Here is a 26994-nt window from a genome sequence, read left to right on the forward strand (position 1 = left end):
TTATTGTTTTATATTGTATTATGTGATCTAGATCAAAATACCTTTAGTGAAGTTGGGGTTTCTCCATCTTTTTCCTTCTTTTGGACTGCAGTTAAGAATATGAAGAGATTTTCATTCCTGGTACTATTATTTTACCTGTTTTTATTCAAAACCATATTTGATGCTATTCCAAACATTCAGTAGTCTGAAAATTTCATAGAAGATGCATCTTATGAAAAGCTTTTCTCGAATTTTGAAGTTTTCAGCACCAAGATAAACATCTTGTCATTCCATTGCTTCATGAAGTACTCTTGTACACACGGTCTCGCCTTCTCCCTCCCATCTCCGCACCCCAGAGCAGGGCACTGATGGAACATGCCAGTGCTCCTTGGGTTACAGCACACCCTGCTTGCAGATTAATAAATCATATTGGAGAGGTTTTGTTTTGCTTGAGACTTATTGCTACCAAAAAAAAGCATAGCTAATACAGTTTTATATTCACCCATCTGTGATAGACATTCTTAGGAGTTTATAGAAGACCGAGTCAAATTGAGTCATGTTAGAGAATTCTTGGTCGCCTTATACCATTTCACAACATCATATATCTGAGCATCCACAGATGGTTGGAATGAAGCAGGCTTCTGGAAAAGCATTTTGTTATCATTTTTTTATCCTGTTGATAATGGATTTTAATTTTTGCTCTTTTTGATTTGTAGTTGTTAATTGCAATTACTTTAGCTTCAACCTTATCAACTTGGCTTTATTCTGCTTATATGAAGTAATGCACATATTCAGGAACACTCTTTCGTTAAGATAATTTTTTTTTTAATTTTTGATGACTTTTACGTAGTTGATTAGGATGATAGGGGTGAAGGGCTATAGGAAGGTGGGTGAGACCATTATTTCTACATACTTTTTTCTTTCCTGTATCTGTGGGAAAGGAGGAGATAAGGGGAGAAACCACACACAGCCTTCCCAATGCCTCTGTACCCTTGAATGGACGACAGCCACTCAGTACCACCTCAGGGTTCCTGATGTGGGGCTTGTTCCGAGGGTCCTGCTCAAGAGGTTTTGATAGTTCAAAGTTCTGAATTACTGCCAATCGCGCCACTCCAAGCATGATGAAATCTCTCCAGAATCCACTGGCTGACATAATCTACTTTAGAGTCTCCATTTGCCCAGATATTCACTGCCAACTCTTGGCTAGATTAGTTGGTCAATTTATTCTGTCCTTCATCCTCTGTTATGGTACCAGGTGTCTACTGCTCTATCTAAGCCACTGAGCAGCCCAGCTCTGACACATGCACTCCACGGTCAGACCATGAAGCCTGCAATTCTTTCCGTGGTTGGGATTCTGAGTCCAGCAATTCAGTTGGGGGGGATCCCTAAAGAAACTTCATCTGAGGTGATCCCAGACCTGATTCTTGTATGTGCTTGCCAATACAGGGTCTGGTACAGTCTATCGCCCAATCAGCTTTTGCACATGCTGGTGATTGCAACTGCTAGGTCAGTTCTGTCTCCAGCCCGGTCTTCTATGCAGACTAATAAAGGGTGTTGCAGCCCAGTCCGATCTTGCCCACCACACACTTGCCCCTCATGCAAACTAGTGGGAGCTGCAGCCTAGTCAGAGCAACCTGCACTAACCCCCATCAGACCCACCCCCTGCCCTGGGAACACCCCCTGCCCTGATTCCAATGCTTCCCAGTATGTATAGCAGACTGACCCAGTATGTCCCACATCCTATTCAGCTCTCATATATGTCAATAGGCATATTTCAACCCGGCCTAGTTCAGTGGGCCTAGTTCAACCCAGCAAACCACACTATCCAGCCCACATGTGTGCCAGTGGGTAGCACTCTCTTTCTAGCCGTCCCTGCCCAAGTTCTGGAACTCATTCTCTCTAGTTGGAATGACAGCTCAAGAGGGAGGTGCCCACTATTTCCCTTTTGGGCCCACTCCACTCCCAAATGTTGCACTCTTCAGATGGTTCTGCAGTTTAACTTGACAGAATTTGCCCCTCTTGCCAGCATCTGCCAGCTGATGCCACAGCAAAGCCCAGCCAACCCACATCCACTCTGGATTATGCATGCACCAGTAGCAACAGTCAACCCAGCCTGACTTGACCCTGATCCAGCTCACACGAGGCCAACAGGTGTTGTAGCCTAGTCTGCCCCATCCCAATTCTCTTTATGGCCCATAATTTTGTGTTGACCAGATGATAGGCCCTATGCAGTTTGTAATTTGAATTAGGACCATCCATGCCTCAGTTGCAGAGCAGGTTTGCAGAATGCAGCCTTATGAGCAGTTCCAGGTTCTGTGCCTCACTTGCAGATCGCAATGATTTGCCTCCCTGCGACCCAGATAGGATTAAAATGGGGACTCAGGCTCAGGCCTAAGGGAAGTGGCTCCGTAAGAGGAGCTGGGCAGGAGTTTGCATTGGGCGGGGAGATGTTTCCCAATCCAACATATAGCACTCCATTCTGTAATTCTGTATTTGGCTTTTGTTTGGCCTGGTTGTTCCATTTGAAGTGTTTCTGTGTTCAATCCACTCAGAATAATGCTTTTGCTCACTGTCACCCCCTGCCCCATGAAGGTCGTGTGTGTGGCAGCCTTGGGACTATTCTGGATAGGCATGAAGGTTGGGGAAGTGTCTAACAGGGCAGTAGGGGATTTTCTGTGGTTCTGGTCTGGTCATTCCTTGCCCCTGCTTGGTTTAGGACTAGAGACAGAGTCTGATTTCTCTCCTGCCTCAGCCTAATTTCAAAATCAGTAGTGCAGAATAATCAATTTAAATTTTAGACCAGTATTTGATTCTAATATTGTGTATAAGCTTATACTATATGTATTTATGCTTCTTTTTAATTCTCTATTACTCTCTTGTTCCATTTGAAAGTGGGAAGAAAGCATAGAGTTGGTGGGGTCACTTGTCCAACCTAAGTGAACTGAGGTTAAAATGTCAAAAAAAAGAACCTGGCATTGTGAAGCAGTGGGTTTAGCCTCCATCTACAACTCCGGTATTCCATAAGAGTGTCAGTTCGAGTCCCAGTTGCTCCCCTTTCCAGACCAACTCCCTGCTAATGCACCTGGGAAACAGTGGTCAATAACACAAATACTTGGGTCCCTGCACCCTCATGGGAGATCCAGATGGAGCTCCAAACTCCTGGCTTGGCCTGGCCTAACCCTGCCCATTTAGGGAGCAAACCAGTGGATGAAAGGTCTCTCTCGGTCTGTCCCTCTGCATAACTCTGCCTTTCAAGTAATCTTCAGAAAACTTGTTTAATATCAAAGAGTTTCAGCATTATGTAACTAAAACTATATATTTTCCCTCCTTAGGAAAGTGAGGAGGCATTGGGCTCTGCAGTGATGAGTTGGAATGCAGTTGAAAAGTCATGTTCAAAATCTACAAATGCTACTGGAACCCAAGGTTTGAATAGAAAGGAACTTGAATTAGCACTTTCTCCTATTCATGGCAGCAGTACCATTCCTGCTGCTGAAAACTCCTGTGTAAACCCGGACAAGAAATGCACCTCTGGTGAGGCTTCCTGGGAAGCCAGAGAACCGGATGTGTATAATGTAAACATGACCTCCGACACAAGGCAGGCTGATTCCCAGCAGTCGGATCAGTGGGATTCTGGTGGTCTCTCTGAAGAACACCTCGGGAAAAGAAGTTTCAAAAGAAATTTTGAGTTGGTGGACTCCAGTCCTTGTCAGGAAATCATACAGAATAAAAAGAATTGTATAGAGTGTAAGCACAGGAATGAAATGTTAGATTTTTATGCAAATCAGAGAACAGGCTTAACAACTGAAGTGCAGGACCTGGAACTGTCAACGTGCAGAAGTTGGGAAAATGACTGTGCCAATAAGGAGAACATGGGCAATTCTTACACTGATAAGCAACAAACACCAGACAGATTACCCATACCGATGATAGCAAAGAATCTGATGTGTGAACTGGATGAAGACTGTGAGAAGAATAGTAAGAAGGACTGCTTAAGCTCCAGTTGTCTCTGCTTGGATGATGATAGGACTTCCAAAAGTATCTGCATGGATTCTGATTCTTCTTTTCCTGGAATCTCCATGATGGAAAGTTCATTGGAAAGGCAGTCATTAGACCCAGACAAAAGCATCAAAGAATCCTCTTTTGAAGAATCAAATATTGAAGATCTACTTCTTGTGACACCAAACTGCCAAGGACATAATTTTCCAAAAGGTGATGAGAATGCTACCATTCAGGACAGCAGCCCAATGATGCTAGCTCCTCCCTCAGAGGCACTGAAAACTCTCTCTAAAAAGAATGCTGTCGCTTTTCGAAGTTTCAACAGTCACATTAACGCATCCAATAACTCAGAACCATCCAAAATCACTTCTTTAGACACAATGGATATTTCGTGTGCTTACAGTGGTTCCTATCCCATGGCTGTAACTCCTACTACTCAGAAAGTGAGAGCCGGTAGGCCGTACCAGGTAGAGTGTAAACTTTAACACTTTACTGTTTGGCTTCTTGAAAACTGAACTTCTAGGATAAAAAGTTGTCTCTCAACTAGATTATATGATATTAGTTATATCAATTCTGTTTGTTAAAAAATCCATGGTTTTCATGCAGAAAGATAAAGCTAGTGGTAATAATGTCATTATTAACTGCATAATAATTTGTGTATAACTATGTACTTTTCTTTCAAGATTTAGTCACATGTTTTCACTTGACCTAAGCAGTGCTATGAGAGTACTTCAAAACACTCATGACGGGGTCAGTGCCATGACACAGTGAGATAAACTGCCATCTGTGAATCCAGGATTCCACATGAGTTCTAGTTCAAGTCCCAGTTGCTCCACTTCCAGTCTGGCTCTCTACGATTTGCCTGGAAAGCAGCAAAAGATGGAATAAGGACTCGGAGGCCCAGATATCAGAGCTCATGACTCCTGGCTTTGGCTCAGCACAAGCCTAGCCATGGAGACCATTTGTTTAGTAAACCAACATTTCTGTCTAATTCTACCTTTTAAATAAATAAGTAAATATGGAGGGGAAAAAAAGTTCACAGAAAATGCATTTTGCCTAGATTTTTTTTTATCCAAAAATAAACATATTTTAACCTCCATTCTCTGAACTTTTTGAAGTAGTTTTATATAAGCTACATTTAAGATCACTCTACCTTACTGCCTGCTAAGGACATTTGTTTGACTTTTGATAGATAAAAAGCTGGAAAACATGTATTTCTAGTGTTATTATTTTTTAATTTAGACATCTATAAGCCTCCAAATTTCTTTGATTTCTTCCTGTGGAGAAATCATAATGCAAAAAGTATAAACCTTAGATTGAAATGAAGGGGCTGAGGAGTGCCTCGGTTTTTACTGGCGAAATACAGAGGATAAGGTGCCTATCCCGGCTGGTGTCTCAAGGGAGTGAAATGACACATTATTTTTAAACTTTCCATTTAGTCCAAGAGGAGATATTTGTATTTGGTATGTCACCTTGTGTATTGTCCTGATAATTCAGTCATTAGCCATAGCCTTCCTCTTCAGCTCCTCCTCCTTCTTCCTTTGTTTTTGTTTTTGGTTTTAGATTTGTTTATTTTTCATTGGGAAGTCAGATTTACAGAGAGGAGAGACAAGAGAGAAAGCGCAATCTGCTGGTTTACTCCCCAGATGGCCGCAACAGCCTGGCTGGGGCTGAGCTGAGCCAAAGCCAGGAGTCTCTTCTGGGTCTCCCACGCAGGTGCAGGGTCCCAGGTTTTGGGACCCTGCACCTGGCTTTCCCAGGCTACAAGCAGGGAGCTGGATGGGAAGTTGTGCAGCCAGGATACAAACCGGCGCCCATGTGGGATCCCAGCATATACAAGGTGAGGATTTAGCTACTAAGCTACTGCACTGGACCGCCCCCCATTGGCGCTTCTTAAACTTGTGTTAATCTATATAGTCAAATTATTTTTCCTGTGGATTTTTGTTTCTTGCATATCCAGATCTTACTGAAAGAACTGATGTGCTCTTATAAGCTATTGGACTTCATTAGATATGAGAACATTTTCCAGTTATGTAATTATGAATTCATTTTTTAAAGTAGTCCAGAATTGGAATGTATCTTTTAAGCTTAGAGGGATATATTCTAGCCCAACTGACACTTTACTGTGAAGGAAGTAAAATTTGTTGCCTCAAACTCTTTTTTCATATTGGCAGACCCCGAACCAGATTAAGTCGGGAACTCCGTATCGAACCCCCAAGAGTGTGAGAAGAGGGGCACCCCCAGGGGACGATGGACGCATTCTAGGAACCCCAGACTACCTCGCACCTGAGCTGTTACTAGGCTCAGCCCACGGTAAGGCGTTCATGTCTTGAATTTTTGAAATATTACCTATCACTACATTATCTTCTAAGATAAAACTGTTCTGCATTTCCTTGGCACTTATATTTACCTAGAGTAAAGGAAACTGAACTCAAGCGAGATAGTCTTTGCTCAAACAAGTGACATGTATTAGAGGGGAAATGAGCCTTGCTCTTCGGTTTTCTGCAAGTACAAGAGTGAACCCTGATGTGTGCGCATCTCTGGACCTCGGCCTTTGCGTCCTTCCAGTGATCCCAAGGAGCCCTGCCATCCACCCGTTTTCTCTGTGTGTCTGCACGTCTGCTGTGCAGGACCCAGACTTATTTTGAACTGCAGAAGGTTATTCCTACAGAGAACTTAGTCTCCCATCCTCCCCTGAGGGTCAACCCAGAAAGGAACTATCTTTAAAACAGCAGATAAGAATGTCAACAGTGACATTAGCCCCCCTATCTTTTCTTCTTTCCAATTTCAGAGAAATTTTTTACTTCCTGCATTCTGAGATGAACCGTATTTGTTTCCTAAGGATGCCATGTAACAAAGTGCCATAAGTTGGATGGCTGAGAACATCAAAAATGGACTGCCTCAGTTCTAGGTGCTCAAGCTAAGATCCAGTATCACCAGGACTGTGCGCTCTGCAGCCTGCAGGGGGAGCCTCCTCAGGGACCTTCTCTCCTCCCATGCTGCTTGCAGCTGCCGTGGTGCTGTGGAATTGCAGGTGCAGCATCCCAGGGTTGCAGGTGCACCCTCTTCCTGCATTGGAGACCATGCTAACTCAGACAGCTGACTCTATAGAAGGGTTACCATCAGCTGAGACGCCCTAAGTTTATCCTGTTAATTGTAGCTCAATCCCCACCCCCTCTGATTCCAAGTGGCACTGTGTTTCCGGGTCCTGAAATTGGAATATCCATGCACATGGTTTATGGATGACGCAGTTGAGTCTGCCTCCTTCTGAATCTGGTTGCTCGTTGCTCAGTCTTGCCTTTCAAGATCATTTTTCATCTTTCCTCTTCTCACATCCCATTTCTGTTTCTCTGAGGGCTTTTTTCCTCAGCCTCAAAATCAATGTCTATCCATGCCGTCACCCCACTTCACCCCATGCCGCACTTCTAAGAGGCTGCCTCTTTTGACTCTTCTCTGACAGTCCCTTTACATGTCCTACTAAACTGGAAATTCCTAACCCACCAAAGATGTTCCTGTTGTCGAATTTTGGCAATCTCTTCCCAATATCATTCCTGATACACACATTTCATTATTGTCAAACCTGAAGGACGGTCAAGCCTCTTCTATGAAATGGCACAGCAGGGCCCAGCGAAATAGCATAGCGATTAAGGTCCTCAACTTGAACGTGCCGGGAATCCCATATGGGCCCTGGTTCTAATCCCGGCAGCCCCACTTCCCACCCAGCTCCCTGCTTGTGGCCTGGGAAAGCAGTTGAGGATGACCAACCCGCGTGGGAGACCTGGAAGAGGCTCCTGGCTTAGGATCAGCTCAGCCCCAGCCACTGTGACCACTTGGGGAATAAATCAGCACATGGAGGATCTAGAAAGATCTTCTTTGCTTCTTCTCTCTGTAAATCTGACTTTCCAATAAAAACAGATAAATCTTTTAAAAAAAATTAATGGCATTGAGTTTGCAAATACCCTAGAGTTATCCTCCTCTATAATGTCAGGCATCTCTAATTACTTCAACTAATACAATGCAAATGCCATATAAATAACTATACTGTGCTTAGGTAATAGTGCCTTCTCCCCAAAAGTCTACTCGTTGAGTAGAGAAGAGTTTTCTCAAACGGCTTCTCTCTGGGACTAGCCAGGGATGTGCAGCCCACAGACACAGGGCTTTCCTTCCCGCATGTGTCCGCCCAACATCTCGTCATTCATGCGGCCTCAGTTTCCCCTCCGTGTTGATGATCTCCTCATTGCTGCTTTCTCAAAGCCAACAGCTGTGGCCGAGTGACCCGGTCCGTATTGTGCTGGTCTTTCAATGTTGCCTGCCCAACCTGCACTTGCTATTGATTTGTTCTTCCTCTGTCCTGCTCCCTGTGTCCCCACCTTCATGTTAACTCTGACGTTGTCCCCACACTCAGCTATTTAAAGACAGGGAATTACATCTTAGAAATTAGAGCATTTCTCATTTCCTTTTCATCTCAGTCTCTGTTCTCTATCAGAGCTGCATCTTTCTCTTTGATTAGAAGGGAGTTTCACAAAGTTCCTGGCAAAGTAGAACTAAAAGATGTTTAAATTTCTTTTTAAATCCACTCATAGCTTTTTCATAATATGAGTGTCTTCCATATAAGTTTGTGTAACTGCACACCATGCAGAAGACTCAGTTGTTTGGCACCAAGACAACTTACTTTGTAATTCCATTGTCCCACAGGCTTTTTGAGGTGCCGTTATATTAATAGCCCTCCCTCTGGCCTCCCTGATGTACTCTGATGTCTGTCATCATGGCTCTGATGTCTGTTTCTCCCTAAGCCATATGTGGTCCATTTGCCTTCCCTCAAAGACTGCTGGCTGCCTCTGTGTTGCCTAATCAAATCCAACCTTCTGACCCAGACATAAAACCACCTATGTTCTCATTCTAACCTCAGCTCTCATCAAATCTTTATATGCTTTCTGCGCTAATTTTCAGATCTTCTTTATAAGTGTGTGAAGGAGCTTCAAGAAGTTTAAAGAAGGGCCTAGCATGGTAGCCTAGTGGCTAAAAGTCCTCGCCTTGCACATACCAGGATTTCATATGGGCACCGGTTCTAATCTGGCTGCCCAGCTTTCCATCCAATTCCATGCTTATGGCCTGAGAGAGCAGTTGAGGTTGACCTAGCTTTGGGACCCTGGACCTGCGTGGGAGACCTGGAATAGGCTCCTGGCTCCTGGCTGCTGATTGGCTCAGCTCCAGCCATTGTGGCTGCTTGGGGAGTGAATCAACAGACGGAAGATCTTCCTCTTTGTCTCTCCTCCTCTATATCTGACTTTCCAATTAAAAAAATGAATAAATCTTTTTTTAAAAAGGCTCAAGGAAGATTGGATTTTAGGAAGTATGAAACTTCCATGAACTTTATTTTGTTTTCATTTTATTGCAGAGAGCAATAGAGACCTCCTGTGTGTTGGCTCACTCTTCAGATGCAACAACAACCCAGGGCTGGCCCAGATCAAAGTCAAAGGTCCCTCCCTCCTGAATCCAGGTTTCCCAGGGTGGTGCCCAGGCCCAGGGTCTGCATTTGCAGGAAGCTGGGACCAGAAGCAGAGCTAGGCCTCCAGCATGGGCTGCAGGCTTCCCAAGCCACTGTCAGAACGGTCATGCCCCATGCCCACATCCTGAACTTTCCAAAGTGCCCTCGTTTTGCCTCAGTTGAGAAAAGCCACTCACTGTCACACTCTCGTCAAATTTCTTCTCATATCATCCGTTCAAATGTCACCTGTTCCACAAAGCACCCATTGTTTGATTAAAGAGAAATTGTTTAAATTTCATGTATTCCCATTGCATTCAATTAGCCATTTTGTCTGCACTGAAAGAAAAAATTTTAAAACCTTAAAAAAAAAATCTCTTAAGGGCAAAGTGTGAATTTTCTGCCTTCTCTGTCACACTCCAGTGCTCCCTGGGAGCACTCAGTAATGGTTGCTAATAATCTCAACAGTGCTAGAAATACTGAACAGTCCCCTCTTGCTTGAGTCACAGAGTTGCAGATCTGTTGAGTTGCAGATCTGTTTCCTGTTACATTTTGCACTGTCTGTTGCTTAGAAGACAGTGTGAAAGGAACCTTAAGACCAACAGATTATGCAGGCCTGGGCTGCGCTTGAGGGACCTCAGCCAGCACACTTGCTGAGGCTCCCCTCTGATGCTCTCCACGGCCTCATCACCAGTCGCACTGACTTCCGTACCTCATCTTGCCTTCCCATCAACACCTTCTGCGTGTTTTTGTGCAGCTCCTTGAATGAGTGGTAAAATGATCCTTGTCGTCTTCTGGAAGAGGCAGCTTCATCCTTGGGCTAAAACCTTTTTCTTAATGATATTAGTATGTGTCCATATGAAATATGCATAATATTTGCTGCCTGGTTCAATGAATAATGAGGGAAGGAGCCCACCATGTTAATGTAATGTGCCTAACTCCTGTTTTCTTAAACAATGCAGGATTTCAGAATTCAGGTAAGTAACCTTGTCAAGTGAATGTGGCAAAGCATAGTAAGCTGTGCGGTCAAAGTATAATGAGATCACACTGCAGAAAAACCATTCTCAGCTCACTGAGGAAACAGCACAGCTTGGACTGTCTCCAGGTACTGAACAGGAAAACATTCCGAGAGGTGATTCTTCTCTGGGAGAAAAAAAAATGCAGGCATGTGGCATTTTAAAATAGTTTTTCAAAATGCAGAGTGAAGACACCACATTTTTATAACAGAGGACCAAGTCTCCATAAATATATGTATTAAAATGAGCACCTATAGAAGACCGTGATGTGCCTGAGTCTTGTAATGTCATCTAACTACATTTTAGCATCATTAGCATTTTTAAAAATACAAAAGACATAACAATGTCAGTATATCACTGTGAAATTACAGTTAGAAAGCCAGTAAACCAAGCTTGGGTCTTCTTATTGGCTAATAATACACAAATGCTATCATTTGCCATAGTAAGTGATCTAATTAGACTTTGACTTGAGTATATGGGTATATGTGACAAGCCTGGGGAGAAATCCTGTGCATAAATTAACATGAGTACTTTTTGGCTGAGCTGGGAGAAGGGCCCTGATTTCTATCCTATGTAAAATAACTAAGTGGAAACCATTTTTCCCCTGATTTCTGCATACTTTTCTTTGGTTATATTATCTAATCCTTGGGAATAATTCTCTCTCAGCGCTTCAGAGTCCTACTAACTGAGGTGGCCAGTACGTTATCACGGTCGCTCCCATCAACACAAACGCTTGCAGGCTATTTGGATCCTTTGGCCCATCCGTGGAAGGCGGGGTTAGGTGGCTCAGGTGCTGGATGTGCTTGCAATTATTTTCCCTAACAGCAGATTCCACAGTGCTTTCCTACCTTAATGAGGGCTGTGGGTGCTCTTTGTTCAGATATAGAGGAAGACTTTTTCCTTGTCATTGACAAGGACAGCCAGTGTCCCCTTCTGCTGGTTCACTCTTAAAATGCTAGAGGCCAGGAATTCAATCCAGGTCCTGCCTGGGGGTGGTGGTGACCCATCTACATGAGCCATCACCTGCCGCCTCCCAGGGTGCACTCAGCAGGAGGCTGGAGTAGGAAAGGGAGTATTCAGGACTCAGACCAAGGACTCAGCCGTACGCTGTGAGCATCCCTAGCCAGCACTGGAACCACTGCACTGAATGCCCACCCCTTCCACTTGTCTCCAAATGTCAGCTGCTTAAGCACAGCCATAAATTTTGTGAAAATGTCTTCTTTTTAACATACTTATTTACTTGGAAGGCAGTGTGACACAACAAAGGGGAGCAATGGAGAGAGAGAGATCTTCCATCTGCTGGTTCAATCCCTAAATGGCCACAACAAGCAGGGCTGGGCCAAGAGCTGTGAGCCCCATCCTGTTCTGCCACGTGGGTAGCAGGGATGCCCAGGACATCCTCCGCCACTTTTCGAGGCGTGTCAATAGGGAGCGAGATCAGAAGCAGAACACCAGGAGCCAAGCTGATGCTCTGAAGTAGGATGCCAGTGCTGCAGGTGGTTGTGAAATCTTGTTTAAAGAGTGATTTTTAGACAAAACCAGTACTAGAATAGGATTCTATTCTAAATTTATATTAAAGTAATTTTTTAAACTAACTTTTTAAAATAGCTAATTTAAAAAAAAAAAAAAAGATTTATTTATTTGGAAGGTAGAGTTAAACACAGAGAGAGAAGATCTTCCTTCCCGTGGCTCACCTCCCAGATAACTGCAACAGCCAAGGTTGGGCCAAGCTAAAGCTAGGGACTTCATTCAGATCGTCCATGAAGTTGCAGGGGCCTAAAAACTTGAGTCATCCTCTGCTTCTTTCTCAGACACGTTAGCACGGCTCTGGATTGGAAGTGGAGTAGCCAGGATTCAAATGTACACCCATCTGGGATTGATACAAGCCCCAAATTAAATTTAACCTTTGCTTAAGAAACACCTTATTTGAGCCAAGCACTATAGTGTAATGGTTACGGTTCTCTCCTTGAATGTGCTGGGATCCTATATGGGTGCCGGTTCTAATCCCGGCAGCTCCACTTCCCATCCAGCTCCCTGCCTGTGGCCTGGGAAAGCAGTCGAGGACGGTCCACAGTCTTAGTACCCTGTACCGTTTGGGAGACCTAGAAGATCCTGGCTCCTGGCATCGGATTGGCTCAGCTCCAGCCGTTGAAGCCACTTGGAGAGAAAATCCTCATCATCTTCCTCTCTTTATATCTGCCTTTTTTGATAAAATAAATCTTTTTTAAAAAAGAGAGAGAGAGAAGGAAAGGAAAAGAAAAAAGACCGTAATCAGGCCCGGCACTGTAGTCTAGCAGCTAAAGTTCTTACCTTGAATGTGCCAGGATCCCATGTGGGTGCAGGTTCTGATCCTAGCAGCCCCACTTCCCATCCAGCTCCCTGCTTATGGCCTGGGAAAGCAGTCAAGGATGGCCCAAAACCTAGGGTTCCTGCACCCGCGTGGGAGACCTGGAAGAGGCTCCTGGCTCCTGGCTTTGGATCAGGGCAGCTCCAGCCATTTGTGACTGCTTGTTGAGTGAATCAACATTGGAGGATCTTTTCTGTGAATCTGGCTTTCCAATTAAAAAAAAAAACAACTTATTCGTAGACAGAACTAAGGAAAGACTATAAACCAGCCTGTAAGAATATGTTTAAACAAGGTGTTTAAAACATCTTTGAGAACCCAGCACGATGGCCTAGTGGCTAGATCCTTGCATTGCAAGTTCTAGGATCCCATATGGGTGCTGGTTCTAATCCCAGCAGCCCCACTTCCCTTCCAGCTTCCTCTTTGTGGCCTGGAAAAGCAGCAGAGGACAGCCTAAAGCCTTGGGACTCTGCACCCACGTGAAAGACCCAGAGGAGGCTCCTGGCTTTGGATTGGCTCAGCTCCAGCCTTCCATCTAGGGAGTAAACGGCAGAAAGAAGATCTTTATCTCCCTTTCTCCCCCAACCAAACCTGCCTTTCTAAAAATAAGTAAATCTTTAAAAAGTATATTTAAATAGAAACATTACTTTGATGGTGTTATTCATGAATCAGTTTTACCCATTTAAGAAGTTATCTCCTGCACGTGGCACAATAGCCTAGTGACTAAATCCTCGCCTTGAATCCACCAGGATCCCATATGAGCACCGTTTTGTGTCCAGGTTGCTCAGTTTCCCATCAACCTCACTGGTTGTGGCCTAGGAAAACAGTACAGGACAGATCAAAGCCTTGGGACCCAGAAAAAGCTAGTTTCTGGCTTTGGATTGGCTGAGCTCTGTTCATTGCCGGCACTTGGGGAGTGAACCAGTGGGTGGAAGCTCTTTCTGTCTCTCCTTCTCTCTGCAAAATCTGACTTTCCAATAAAAATAAATTTTCTTAAGACATTTATGTGATCACTTTTTTTTTTTTTAAGCCAGGAGCTTCTTGGTTTCCCATGTGGGTACAGATTCCCAAGACCTTGGACTATCCTCTGCAGGCCACAAGCAGGGAGCTGGATGGGAACAAGGCCACCAGGATAAGAACCAGTGCCCACATGGGATCCTGGCACATGCAAGGCGAGAACTGAGCCATTGTGCCTGGCCTCCTAATTACCTTTCTAAGCCACCACTTAAGTGACTATTCCTTGCTAAGCTATCCTCTGTGTTCTTTAAAGAAATAAATTCACATTAAGACACCCTGTAATCAGCCCTGTGAAGTTGCCAGTTCATCTCAGACATTATGTGAAATCAGATATTTGGAATCATCCAGGTATTACAATTTCCTAATTTCAAATTGAGAAACTGCTTATGTCAGAGAAGAATTTTCCGGTAACACATGAAGATGATGACTTGCCTTTCTCTGCTTGCAGGTCCTGCAGTAGACTGGTGGGCACTTGGAGTGTGCCTGTTTGAATTTCTCACGGGCATTCCTCCCTTCAATGACGAAACACCACAGCAGGTGTTCCAGAATATTCTCAAAAGAGGTAATTCTTGTTCTCCTGTGTAGATGCACTTCTCTGTGTGACTGAGCCGTGGCTAGCCAGCTTCTCTGGATGCTTGTGTTTGCAGACATCCCGTGGCCGGAAGGGGAGGAGAAGCTGTCTGAGCAGGCTCAGAGTGCAGTGGACATCCTGTTAACCATCGACAGTTCGAAGAGAGCGGGCATGAGAGGTAAGGTTCTGTCACCATTGGCTGTGCCAGGCGGTGCAGATCCCCAGCAGTGCCGTTTCCGAGTCCCCTCACAGAGAACCCGACTGCTGCACTGGGGAGAAGGCGCTTCACTTTATTCCTGCTCTCTGGGAACACATACATTGATTTTTGTTTCACATTAAAGTTCATCACAGTCAGGTTGCAATACTCACCAACCATGTTTTACTCATCTCCAGCAAGTGTCTGGAGCACTCTTATCTGAGCAGTGTCTTGGGGTTTTTTTTTTTTTTTTTAAGCCTGATAAAGTTAACCATCAACAAATTCAGGAAATTAGGGAAGCCTATAAGTCCTATTGCATCATTTCTGAAACCATTATTCATTGATGAATAGATTGGGCCGTAGATTGCCTGAGAAACTGTATAAACCTGGTGTATTGAACCATTTGAGAGTTTTCTTAGGGGCTTTTTTTAGCCAACTCATTACTGTACACCACACACTGACTTAAGGATGTATACTTAGTATATTTATCATACTATTTATACATAGTCTAAAACTCAGCAACAGTTGAATTATTAATAGGATTCTGGAGATCAGACTACTTTATTACATCGCTAGCTGAAGAAGGAATTAGATCAAAATTAAGAATGAGGTAAAAGTAAAAGCTCAAAGAAAAGAAAAAAAGTTGATAATAATCAATACTTACCTGGCAGGGGAGATAGCATGATGAGGCAGGTGGTTTTCCCAGGGTGAGGCTCATCCATTGCACTTGGGGTGTGCTGACCCCTGCAATTTTAAGAAGTAAAACTCTGGCTGTTTTATGTTGGAAGTTTGTATTGTTGTGGTTTTTCTTTTTTTTTTAAGATTTATTTATTTTTATCGCAAAGTCAGATATATAGAGAGCAGGAGAGACAGAGAGGAAGATCATCCATCCAATGATTCACTCCTCAAGTGAGCACAATAGCAGGCACTGTGCCCAGCTTCCTCCCAGTCCAAGCCCTTAAAGACTTGGCTGTCCTCCACTGCTTTCCCAGGCCACAAGCAGGGAGCTGGATGGGAAGTGGGGCAGACGGAACATGAATCAGCACCCATATGGGAATCCTGGTGCTTGCAAGGTAAAGATTTAGCCATTGAGCCATCGCCCTGGGCCAGAATTTGGTTTTTGATTGGTTTGGTAAAGATGTATTTATTTGAAAGTCAGAGTTAATGAGAGGGGGCAGACACAGAGAGATCTCCCATCACAGGTTCAATCCCTAGATGGTCACAATGGCTATGGCTGTGCCAAGCTGAAGCCAGGAGCTTTATCTAGGTCCCCCAAGTTGGTGGCAGGTGCCAAAGCAGCACTTGGGCCATCTGCTGCTGCTTTACCAGGCCTATGGCAGGGACGTGGATCAGAAGTGGAGCAACCAGAACACAAATGGGTTGCTGGCATCACTGGCTGTGGCTTAACCCAGTGTGCTACAAGGGCGGCCCTGAGAGTTTTTTATGTGTGTTCAAGGAAGCAGAGCACTCCTGGCAGTGATTGTGATGCGTGGATGTGATGAGAAACTGAGGTCCTCATCATAACTACAAACATTCACTTAAACTGAATCCACAAAGGAATTCTAACTTCAGGTGTCCAAATGACTATTTTTTAACTAAAGGATACCCCCATAATCTGTTTCACTGTGTAAATTGTTCATTAAGGAATCAAAAATCTGTGCTGTTTTTCTAACACTTCCATTTACTTTGAGCAAATTACATTACATGATAGTGGCTTCAGTTTGATAGAACTGACAGTTCATTATGGTGGAGACTATCCTGTACATGGTAGGATATGTAACAGAATCCTTTGCCTCTACCTGCTAGATGTCCCCACACCTGTGACAGTCAAAAAAGTCTCCCAGTATCACTAGGTGTCACTTAGCAGCAAAACCACATCAATTGGAAACCTCAGTCCCAGAGTAAATTTTTAAGTCATCATTGCTCAGTTGTTTATTCTGAACATCAACACAAACTGTCCAAATGTGAATGATTTTTGTTGTATTATCTATCCCTCTTCCTTAACGGTCTTTGAATAGTAATGCCCCAGCCCAACATCCCCAGTCCAGACACATGGTCCAATCCTAGGTAGTCATCTTGCGTGTTTTCGTTGAGTGCTTCCCCACATCCCCCAGAACTGATTAGTGCCTTGTACTTCCTTTTTGGCCAACAAGAAGTAAAGGAGTGGGCATTTGGCCGAATGGGGTAAAGGTTTAGTTGTAACGAAACTCCTGCTGCAGATGCAGTAATCTTAGGTTCAGTTCCTGGCTTCGGCCTCTGGTTCCAGCTGCAGAGCCAGCGGGGCAGGAGGTGATAGCTCAAGTGATTGAATCTCCTGCTATGCACAGAGACCTCGACTGAATTCTGGCCTCCCAGTTTCAGTCCAACCCCATTCCTGGCCACTGCAGCCATTTGGTTGAAAATTGAACAACCAGAAAGGAGTGTTCTGTGTGTGTGTGTGTGTGTGTGTGTGTGTGTGTGTGTCTCAGGTCAATAGATTTATTTAAAAGGAGGAAGGGATAGAATGGTGAAGTGGTATATGTCTAGCAACCAAGACAGCATAGTCAAATAAGCATATTCCTATTTTAGTAGCTACAAGGAAATAGGAAGGATAACTAGTACCCACAATGTAAAGGCATAAGCAGAGCTGGACGCCCGGCACGTAGAGCAGCATGTAGCCAGCCATCTTCCTAGTCAGTTGTTGTGCAGAAGCAAGCACAGAGTCAGGGACATCACCGATACATGAAGTGCCAGTTGGCATCTTGATGAGGGAGGGGAATGCACTTAGCCTCACACTTAGGACACGGGCATCCCACCCGGAGGACCCGGGTGTGTCTCCCCACTCTCCCTCCACACTCCAGCTTCCTGCTAGTGCTGACCCTGGGAGGGAGTGCTGAGGGTTCAAGTCACCGGATTCCCGCCATCCTCCTGGGATCTGGATTGGGTTCCTGCCTCCCAGCGTCAGCCCCACCCCACCATTGAGGACACTTAGGGAGCAAAGCAATGGATGCAAGCACACTCTACCTCTCAACTAAATAGATTTTAACAGGCAGGCTTACTGGGGTACAAAAAACTTTGAATTCCGTGCATAGTTTTTTCATAATATGAATTTTCCATGTATTTTTTGGAGACACCCTTTAGGTGCATAGATGTCGGCTTCCTCTCCCCACCTGACAAACTGAGCTTTTTTAGTTCTACTTTTCCATACACTGGCAAATATGAGACTTTCTCTGTAAAGCAGTACTGATTTTGAGTAACAGTGTCGTAACATTGTGTTTTGCTTGAACTCTTTCTCAAGAGCTGAAACTTCATCCACTCTTCAGTGACGTGGACTGGGAAAATGTACAGCACCAAGCGATGCCCTTTGTGCCCCAGCCGGATGGCGAGACCGACACGTCATATTTTGAAGCCAGGAATACCGCTCAGCATCTGACTGTGTCTGGGTTTAGCCTCTAGCACATACTTCTTCCTGAGGCCTCACCTGCGTCACAGAGGCGGCTTACAGCACGTGTGCTCTGCAACACTAGGCTTATCTCCATGGGGGAGAGGGAGCAAGGCATTACTTGGGTCACTGACTTTTAACTCTGTGTTACAGCTTTCACAAATTTAAACAAACAAAAAAACTAATAGAATCAGTAACTTACCTCACTCTCAGAACTGTATATAAATTTTGAAAGCATTCTTCATCTTATTTATTTTGTTTATGGCACTTTATGAATAGCATCAATAAAATGAGAATGCCAGCAGCACTGTCTAAGCGAATGACAAGCTTAGTTTTATTTTCTCTTCAGTGGATACTTTCAGTTTTAGATGAAAACAGCCACACACAAAAAAAAATCATAGTTTCATTGAAATGTAGCTTATTTGCACATGGTTGCCTACAAACATTTGGTCTCAAGGGCAATTGTTAAGGCCACGTTTGTGACCTCAAATGGAGCTGGAAAGTTCCTGTGCTCAGTAATCTGACTCCTTCAGAGGAGGAGGAATGAACAGTACTAAGGTCTTAGTTCACCTACATTTTTCTGCCTTACTTGCTTTGGACACTTCCTCTGTGTATTTAAAATAGTCCTTGAGGTAACGGAATGGGGTGGACCGGGCAGGACTGAGCAAACCTTAGACCACAAGCGAAACTAGAAACCAGGTCACGCCGAGCTAGGCTGTTGTACCTACTGGTCTGCATGAGCCAGGAACACTAAGCCACAGTGTCTAAGGCAGAGGTCGGGACAGGTGAGGGGCTGAGCCAAGCTGAGTCAGAGCAACCACTGGCATGCATGTGATCTATGGCTAGGAACAGCCGTGGTTGGGAAGCTAAGGCGACAACTCTAGCTGGGTTGAGGTTCCCACCAAGGGGCGCGTGGCCTGAATTGGGGGCTGTGTTCTGAACGGGAAACGGTTGTAGTCTCCCTTGGCACAAGTGTGGACTGGGATTGGATGCACCGATCCAGGCCAGACTCCAACACTGTCTGGTGTCCTGGAGAACCGGGATAGATGTGGGATGGACTAGGCAAGGTCTCAACCCCTACTGAGCCATGTGTGAGCCATATGTGGGTTATGGATGAGCCATGGCTGGGCTGAAACATCCAACAGTAAGAACCAGTTTGGATTGAAGGCCAGTCAGGAAAAGCCACTGTTCCTGCTGGGACAGGAGGTGAACTGAGTAGGGCTGGGTATGTGCAAAATCTGGCATTGGGAGGGGTTCTGATGGAGGAGCCCGGGCAACTGCTCTAGCGGGACACAGACCCGGCAGGTAAGCGCAAGAAACATGATAGGAAACAGCCCAGAACAGGCCATGGAAAGTTACCCACTGGCATACATTTGGCATGGGTCAGGGGAATACCAGGCTGAATCTGTTCACATCATCCACTGGCAAATCCAAGTACCAGAACAGTGTGGGTCGAGCCAGGTTCGGTCGCAACAAAAACTAGTACACATTACAGAATGCCAAGGTAAGGCTGCCTGTACCGGAAGTGACTGCAGCACCCAACCAGCAAGCGTCAGAACCAGGAAGGGAGAGGATGGAGCTGGCAGGGGAATAAGGGATGGTTCTTTTGCTGGACAGCTACTTCCGCAGGAGAGCATGAGCTGGGATGGGGGCAGACCAGACTAGACAGGGCTACAACACCTGTGGGCCTCATGTGGACTAGATCAGGGAAAAGCCAGGCTGGGCTGATTATTCCTACTGGTGCAAACAAAATTAGAGTGGGTGAGGGTGGTTTGGGCTTAGCCACAGCATCAGCGGCAAGAAGTTGGCACTGGGGGCTAGTTCTGTCAAGTCAAACCACAGAACTACCTGGAGAGTGCATAATCCAGGAGTGGGAGAGGACTGGGAGGGAAATAGTGGGCTCCTCCCTCTTGGGTCACCACTTCCACGGGAGGGCATGAAATAATAGTCTTACCCACTTTCCTACAGCCCTTTAACCTTTTTACACTAACTGTGTAAAGATTGTCAAAAATATAATAATAAAAAATTTTTTTAAATAGTCCTTGAAGGGTTAGGTGGGAAATCCTGCAGCTTGCTGAATTTCAAAGAAAAATAGATGCTTCACATTTTACTTAGTCATTTAAAATGTACAGCACTCAGGCAGAATGATCTTTAGGAAGCAAATTTACTTTTACCTCATAAATATGATTAGTAGTGTGTCAGCAGGTTTCAGTTAAGATACAGACAGACACACACACACATATTCACACACACATATTCAACCTTACGGGTCATACCTTAAATTCACTGAGCTTCCATCTTGAACAAAATTCAAATGTAAAAACATCAGGGAAGTGTTTTGCTAATGGTGTCACCTATTAAATACTGGTGTTCCTTTTGCACATTGGCTTTTGTGTTTTTACTTCCCCACATCACGTATTACACTATCACCGTGAAAGATCCACCATTATAGCCCACGCTGTATAACTGAATCCCTCGGCCAGTATTTTTATTGGGCTTGTTTTAGTGATGACTCCTTGGATGTAACGCTCATAATAGTCACTCTGTCTAATAAAGTGTTCAAAATAGGACTGTTAGCGTGTCATGGAGGGGCTGTCGCTAGAGATTTGCTATCCCACGTTGGAGCTGCTGTATAACCACAGTTTAGAACTCTCTGGGCTGTTTCCGGTGGCCAGGGGGAAAAAAAAGTCTTTGTTTTTATTTTTTTTTTAACAAAGTACAGATATGCTCAGAACCCCAAGAAATAGTATAAAGACTTCTTTCTGTTTGCCTCAGATCTTTGTATTAATAGCAGCCCAACCATGGATGAGTTAGTCTAACTATGTGGGAGGAGAATGGGGCAATATTTTAGAAGGCTGTATTTCTAAAAGTGATTGTGCCAGCTCACCTGGATTCAAGATACAGATTCAAGGACTCAGCAGGACTTCCTAATTAACGAGAGGAGGAGCATGAGTGAATGTGAGGATCCAAATATGACACCAAATTTCTGGGCTGGGTAGCTGTGCCAGTTGTGGGGTACGTCCTGAAATGGAATAAGGGACAGAAGGGGTAGGCACATAGGTCCAAAATATGTGACACCCAAGTACAGAATTTAAGAAACCAGCTGGAGACGCCAAAAAGATGTTGTAGTTTCTAGTTCTTTTGCAGGCTCATCAAACTGTGGAGTCTAATTCTTTAAATATGAGCCAGTCTTAGTAACTTGCTTCTAATGAAGACAATGGTAGAAATAACTGCATAAAAAAAAAAGAAAGAAAGAACTGCATGGCCTCTAAAACAAGTTAAGAATGACAATGCAGCTTTGTAGCTCCCTCTTGAGACCTGTATCTCAGGAGTCTGAGTTGCTATGCTGAAGCCAAAGTGCTGGGAAAGCTGCTTGGAGACGCCACGTGAAAACTGACACTTGTAGGTCCCAGCTCTGCCAGCCGCCAGCTGTTTGTGTCATCACACAAGCTACTCCCAACACATGAGTGAGTCCAGTCAGGTGACTATGGTGGGGCCCTGTTAACACCCTTCAGACAATCCATGAGCACAATCAATGCTATTGCACCAGTCTGCTGAATCCAAGACTTAGAAGTAAACTAAACAGGACTAACTAATGGGATGAGGAGAACAAGAGAATAGGAGGAACCAAGTTGGACACCTTGAGCAACTGGGTAATTTTCTGCCTTTTAAGTTTTGGTGTAACTGGTTGTCCAGCCACAATAACCAGAGCACTTCAAGCACAGAGAAAATGGGAAAAGAAACAATAGAATCAATGGGAGAAGTTAGATTAGTTCGATGCACTTTGCCTCTAAGCTCCCCTTCTTGATCCTCTGCCGAGAGCAGCCCCCCTTGCATCCCACCTCACAGAGCATAAACAGGAGGGCTGCCAGGCACAGGCAAAACGAGGAACACGGCGCTCCAGATGGTCTGCCCCAGAGTGCTGCTTCACCCTTGCCCTGTCTGCTCTGCGCCTTGGGAATCTGATCCCATCCTCTGGCTTTCAGGCAGATTTGGCCAATGTGGGGGCATTGGCAGTGGATCCCACAGAAGGGTAGAATGAGGTATGGGTACTGACGGGCAGAAACGTCTGCACTGCCCAGCTCTGAGAAGCTGAGTTCCTGCTGTGCTACTCAGCCATTGGTGCTTTATTAAAGGAGTCCCAAAAATTAATATTTACAATAAAACTATTCCTTGTGGTTCCATTGTACCCTGCCCATTACTTATAACCATCTCTTTATTATACTCTTCAAAAATATCCAAAGTTGTCATTTCCATTGTCATTTCAGTAGTAACACTGAAAATGGGCCTTACACACAGTTTTAAGTCCACCTCAGAGTGGCCTTAAAGTCACCATTAGCCCAGAAATTTGCTGTCAAGCTTCGCTTGGGTAGTTGATCAATTTGTTCTGCCCTCTTTCCTCAGCAAACGAATGGGTGCTGTGGCCTAGCCCAACCCTGCCCAACACATGCTTGGCTGATAACTCACTGGGCCAGGCCCCAGCTCTGGTTCCTGTGCTTGCCAGCATGTTCAGTGGACTGGTCCAGTCAGCCCCATATCCCATACAGATCTTGTGTACATCACTGGGCATTAAGCCTAACTCAACCCAACCAACTCCACTCTCTCTAGCCCACACTTATGCCAGCAGGTGCCATCCTGTCCATCCAGGCCCACCCCCGCCCCCGCCCCGGTTCTCATGTTCACTGGTGGGAGTTGCAGCCCATCCAAGAGGTGCCCACAGCCTCCCTGCTGGGCCCACTCTATGCCCTTGATCTTGTACACTCCAGGCGGGTCTGCAGTCTAGTTTGATAGGACTTACCCCTAGTCCCAGCATTTGCCAGGTGATGCTGCAGCAAAGCCCGACCAGCCTGCTCTTACTCTGACTCATCCTACACCAGTGAATACAATCGGTTAGCCCAGCCTGGCTCGTCCCCCTTAACCCAGTTCATATGTAGGCCAACAGGTGTTGTAGCCCTGCCCAGCCTGGTCTACCCCCAGTCTCGGCTCTCATACTCACCAGCAGCAGTGTTCCAGCAGGAGAGTATCCACGTCTTACCTCTGCATTTCTGGCAGGAGCTATAGCCTGGCCCAGCACGGTCTGCCCCAGTTTCAGTTCGCACTGGTGGGTGCTGCCATCCAACCCAGCCTATCCTGCAACCTTTTTTGGTTCTCAGATCTGCCAGTGGTTGTTATGAACTGGCCCAGCTCACATACGCCTGCAAGTACTACAACCTGGCCTGGTCTGGACTGCTCCCAGCCTTGGTTCTTACACTTTCCTACAGGGACCGTGCTCTTACAAAGGAGTTCCTGAAGCTACTCTATCAGGTCTCTTCCCAGTGGCCAGATCTCGTGCACACCAGTGGGGTCCTTGGCTTGGCTTGACTTAGTCCACCTCCTATCAGTGGCATTGCCCAACTGACCCACACCAAATCTGGTCTTTACTGTTGAGTGTTGCCCAGCCACACCTGGTCCACACCCCGACACAGTTTTCACGTCACCCAATGGGAGCTGAGACCTAGCCCAACCCATTCTACACCCACTCTGGCTCTCATGAGTACCAGTGAGTGCTAGAATCTAGCCCAGTCTGGCATGCATGCTCTAGACCCTGGCCACACTTGTGCTGAGGGACTCTGCAGCCATATCCAGACCAGACCACAGCCCCCACTCTGGCCCCTTTGCTCACCAGTGGTAACAACAACCTAGCCAGGGTGTCCCCTTAGCTCCCCAACTAAACCTGTTCCCAGCCACAGATCTTGTACATGCCAGTGGTTGCTCTGACTCAGCTTGGCGTAGCCCACTTCCATCATGAACTTTGCCATCGGATACCGTGGCGTGGCCTGCTCCGACCCACCCCCAGTCCCAATTCTTGCTGGCAAGTGCTACAGCCCAGCCCTGGACAGTCTTCTCCCATCTCTGACTCATACAAACTGGTAAGTATGGTATCTTAGCCTGGCATGCCCCTCATTCCAGCCTGATGCTGCACTTGCCAGTGAGCTAAGGTTGTCTTGGCCCTGTCCATTCTATCCTCTTCCCAAACTAACCCATGCACTTGCCAATGGGTGGAGTTAGCCTGCCTGGTCTGAGCAATACCCAGGCTGGAATCACCCATGGATGTCGGAGGGCTTCATGGTCACGCCTAGCTCAGCCCGTCACCATCACTATCCCCACACCTTCTGAACAAACTGGTGGAAATTTCAGATCCACAGGGGTGGACCCACACATCCCTCACAGAATCCACCCCCAGGCCGTTCTCTCATGTATTGATTACTATCATGACCCAGCCTAATATTTCCTGTCCTCTGTTCCGACTCCCACTGACAAGTACTGTGATCTAGCTCTGCCAGGTAGGCCCCCAGCCCTAGCTTTAGTGTGTAGCACTGATTGGTATTTGGCATTGGTCACTCCTAACTATCCCAGCTCTAGTCTCCCACATGGGCTGGTGCTTAGGTCTGATCCTTAAAGCTCCAATCAAGATCGCATTGCCGGATGGCCTCAGGGCTTCACCTACACCACTGGCACCCAAACCACCTGACCCAGGCCCAAACACTGCAGCCTAGGGCCCTGCTCCTGTTACAAGCTGACCTACCTGGCTCCAAGCACATGGCAAACCGATGGGCTAAAGCCTCTGGACCCAAGCCCCAACCCTGGGGCTAGCCAGCCCTCCATCTGAGCATCTGGCAAGGACGAAGGGCCTGAGCCTCCAGACCCGAGCCCTGCCACCCTGGATCCAGCCCCCGGAGACAAGATGACCCACCTGACTCCTAACACGAGGCAGGCCAACTGATGGATCATCCCTGTTTCTGAACTTTATCACATGATAGGTTAAAGGCATGGCTTCTTTTGAAAGGGACATGGTTGCTTTATATAAAGTCCTATTGTTTATTGTCATTTAATCTTTAGCACATAATCAATGCACTATAAGTAACAAGTAGTAAATACCATTTCGTTTCTCGGGTGGGTCTCAGGACGGGGCGTCTCATGCCTGGATCCCGGACAGCCGCCATGGGCACAGCCGCCATGTGCTGAGCTGTCCCCGGGCCTGCTGGTTCCGGGGGCCGCTTCCTTCGGGGTGAGTAGACCGAGGGGGAGGCCTCCGGGACTGGGCAGGTCCGGGACCCACCCGCCGCCCTCATGGGGCGGTGAATGGGATTTGGGAGGGGCGCGACCTTGGGCCTGGGTTATTTAAACCTCCAGCAGCCGCCTGGCAGCTGGTGGGTCTCAGGACGGGGCGTCTCATGCCTGGATCCCGGACAGCCGCCATGGGCACATGGCTGAGCCGTTCTCCCCGGGCCTGCTGGTTTCGGGGGCCGCTTCCTTCGGGGTGAGTAGACCGAGGGGGAGGCCTCCGGGACTGGGCAGGTCCGGGACCCACCCGCCGCCTTCATGGGGCGGTGAATGGGATTTGGGAGGGGCGCGACCTTGGGCCTGGGTTATTTAAACCTCCAGCAGCCGCCTGGCAGCTGGTGGGTCTCAGGACGGGGCGTCTCATGCCTGGATCCCGGACAGCCGCCATGGGCACATGGTGAGCCGTTCTCCCCGGGCCTGCTGGTTTCGGGGGCCGCTTCCTTCGGGGTGAGTAGACCGAGGGGGGAGGCCTCCGGGACTGGGCAGGTCCGGGACCCACCCGCCGCCTTCATGGGGCGGTGAATGGGATTTGGGAGGGGCGCGACCTTGGGCCTGGGTTATTTAAACCTCCAGCAGCCGCCTGGCAGCTGGTGGGTCTCAGGACGGGGCGTCTCATGCCTGGATCCCGGACAGGCCGCCATGGGCACAGCGATGTGCTGAGCCGTCTCCCCGGGCCTGCTGGGTTTCGGGGGCCGCTTCCTTCGGGGTGAGTAGACCGAGGGGGGAGGCCTCCGGGACTGGGCAGGTCCGGGACCCACCCGCCGCCTTCATGGGGCGGTGAATGGGATTTGGGAGGGGCGCGACCTTGGGCCTGGGTTATTTAAACCTCCAGCAGCCGCCTGGCAGCTGGTGGGTCTCAGGACGGGGCGTCTCATGCCTGGATCCCGGACAGCCGCCATGGGCACATGGTGAGCCGTTCTCCCCGGGCCTGCTGGGTTTCGGGGGCCGCTTCCTTCGGGGTGAGTAGACCGAGGGGGGAGGCCTCCGGGACTGGGCAGGTCCGGGACCCACCCGCCGCCTTCATGGGGCGGTGAATGGGATTTGGGAGGGGCGCGACCTTGGGCCTGGGTTATTTAAACCTCCAGCAGCCTCCTGGCAGCTGGTGGGTCTCAGGACGGGGCGTCTCATGCCTGGATCCCGGACAGCCGCCATGGGCACATGGTGAGCCGTTCTCCCCGGGCCTGCTGGGTTTCGGGGGCCGCTTCCTTCGGGGTGAGTAGACCGAGGGGGGAGGCCTCCGGGACTGGGCAGGTCCGGGACCCACCCGCCGCCTTCATGGGGCGGTGAATGGGATTTGGGAGGGGCGCGACCTTGGGCCTGGGTTATTTAAACCTCCAGCAGCCTCCTGGCAGCTGGTGGGTCTCAGGACGGGGCGTCTCATGCCTGGATCCCGGACAGCCGCCATGGGCACATGGTGAGCCGTTCTCCCCGGGCCTGCTGGGTTTCGGGGGCCGCTTCCTTCGGGGTGAGTAGACCGAGGGGGGGAGGCCTCCGGGACTGGGCAGGTCCGGGACCCACCCGCCGCCTTCATGGGGCGGTGAATGGGATTTGGGAGGGGCGCGACCTTGGGCCTGGGTTATTTAAACCTCCAGCAGCCTCCTGGCAGCTGGTGGGTCTCAGGACGGGGCGTCTCATGCCTGGATCCCGGACAGCCGCCATGGGCACATGGTGAGCCGTTCTCCCCGGGCCTGCTGGGTTTCGGGGGCCGCTTCCTTCGGGGTGAGTAGACCGAGGGGGGAGGCCTCCGGGACTGGGCAGGTCCGGGACCCACCCGCCGCCTTCATGGGGCGGTGAATGGGATTTGGGAGGGGCGCGACCTTGGGCCTGGGTTATTTAAACCTCCAGCAGCCTCCTGGCAGCTGGTG

At 47.3% G+C, this 26994-nt stretch overlaps 1 protein-coding gene and 1 pseudogene across 3 annotated transcripts in view; both read left to right on the plus strand.

Annotated features, from left to right (window-relative positions):
• MASTL (microtubule associated serine/threonine kinase like) overlaps positions 1-18377 on the plus strand; it is a 35432-nt gene extending 17055 nt beyond the window's left edge. Inside the window, exons 7-12 of one of the 3 annotated variants that reach the window (XM_040988095.1) lie at positions 3312-4442; positions 6150-6288; positions 10423-10437; positions 14286-14399; positions 14485-14586; positions 17882-18377. In XM_040988095.1, coding sequence (XP_040844029.1) covers positions 3312-4442; positions 6150-6288; positions 10423-10437; positions 14286-14399; positions 14485-14586; positions 17882-18039 — 1659 coding nt within the window. In that variant the 3' untranslated portion in view covers positions 18040-18377. The remainder of the gene's footprint in view (positions 1-3311; positions 4443-6149; positions 6289-10422; positions 10438-14285; positions 14400-14484; positions 14587-17881) is intronic. The other 2 variants (XM_040988094.1, XM_040988096.1) reach the window with 2 other exon arrangements.
• LOC121161623 lies at positions 15261-15414 on the plus strand (annotated as a pseudogene).
• Positions 18378-26994: the final 8617 nt, after the last annotated feature.

This window comes from Ochotona curzoniae, unplaced genomic scaffold, assembly GCF_017591425.1.
Source record: "Ochotona curzoniae isolate NIBS_2020 unplaced genomic scaffold, NIBS_Ocur_1.0 contig_4797, whole genome shotgun sequence".
Lineage (NCBI taxonomy): Eukaryota > Metazoa > Chordata > Mammalia > Lagomorpha > Ochotonidae > Ochotona > Ochotona curzoniae.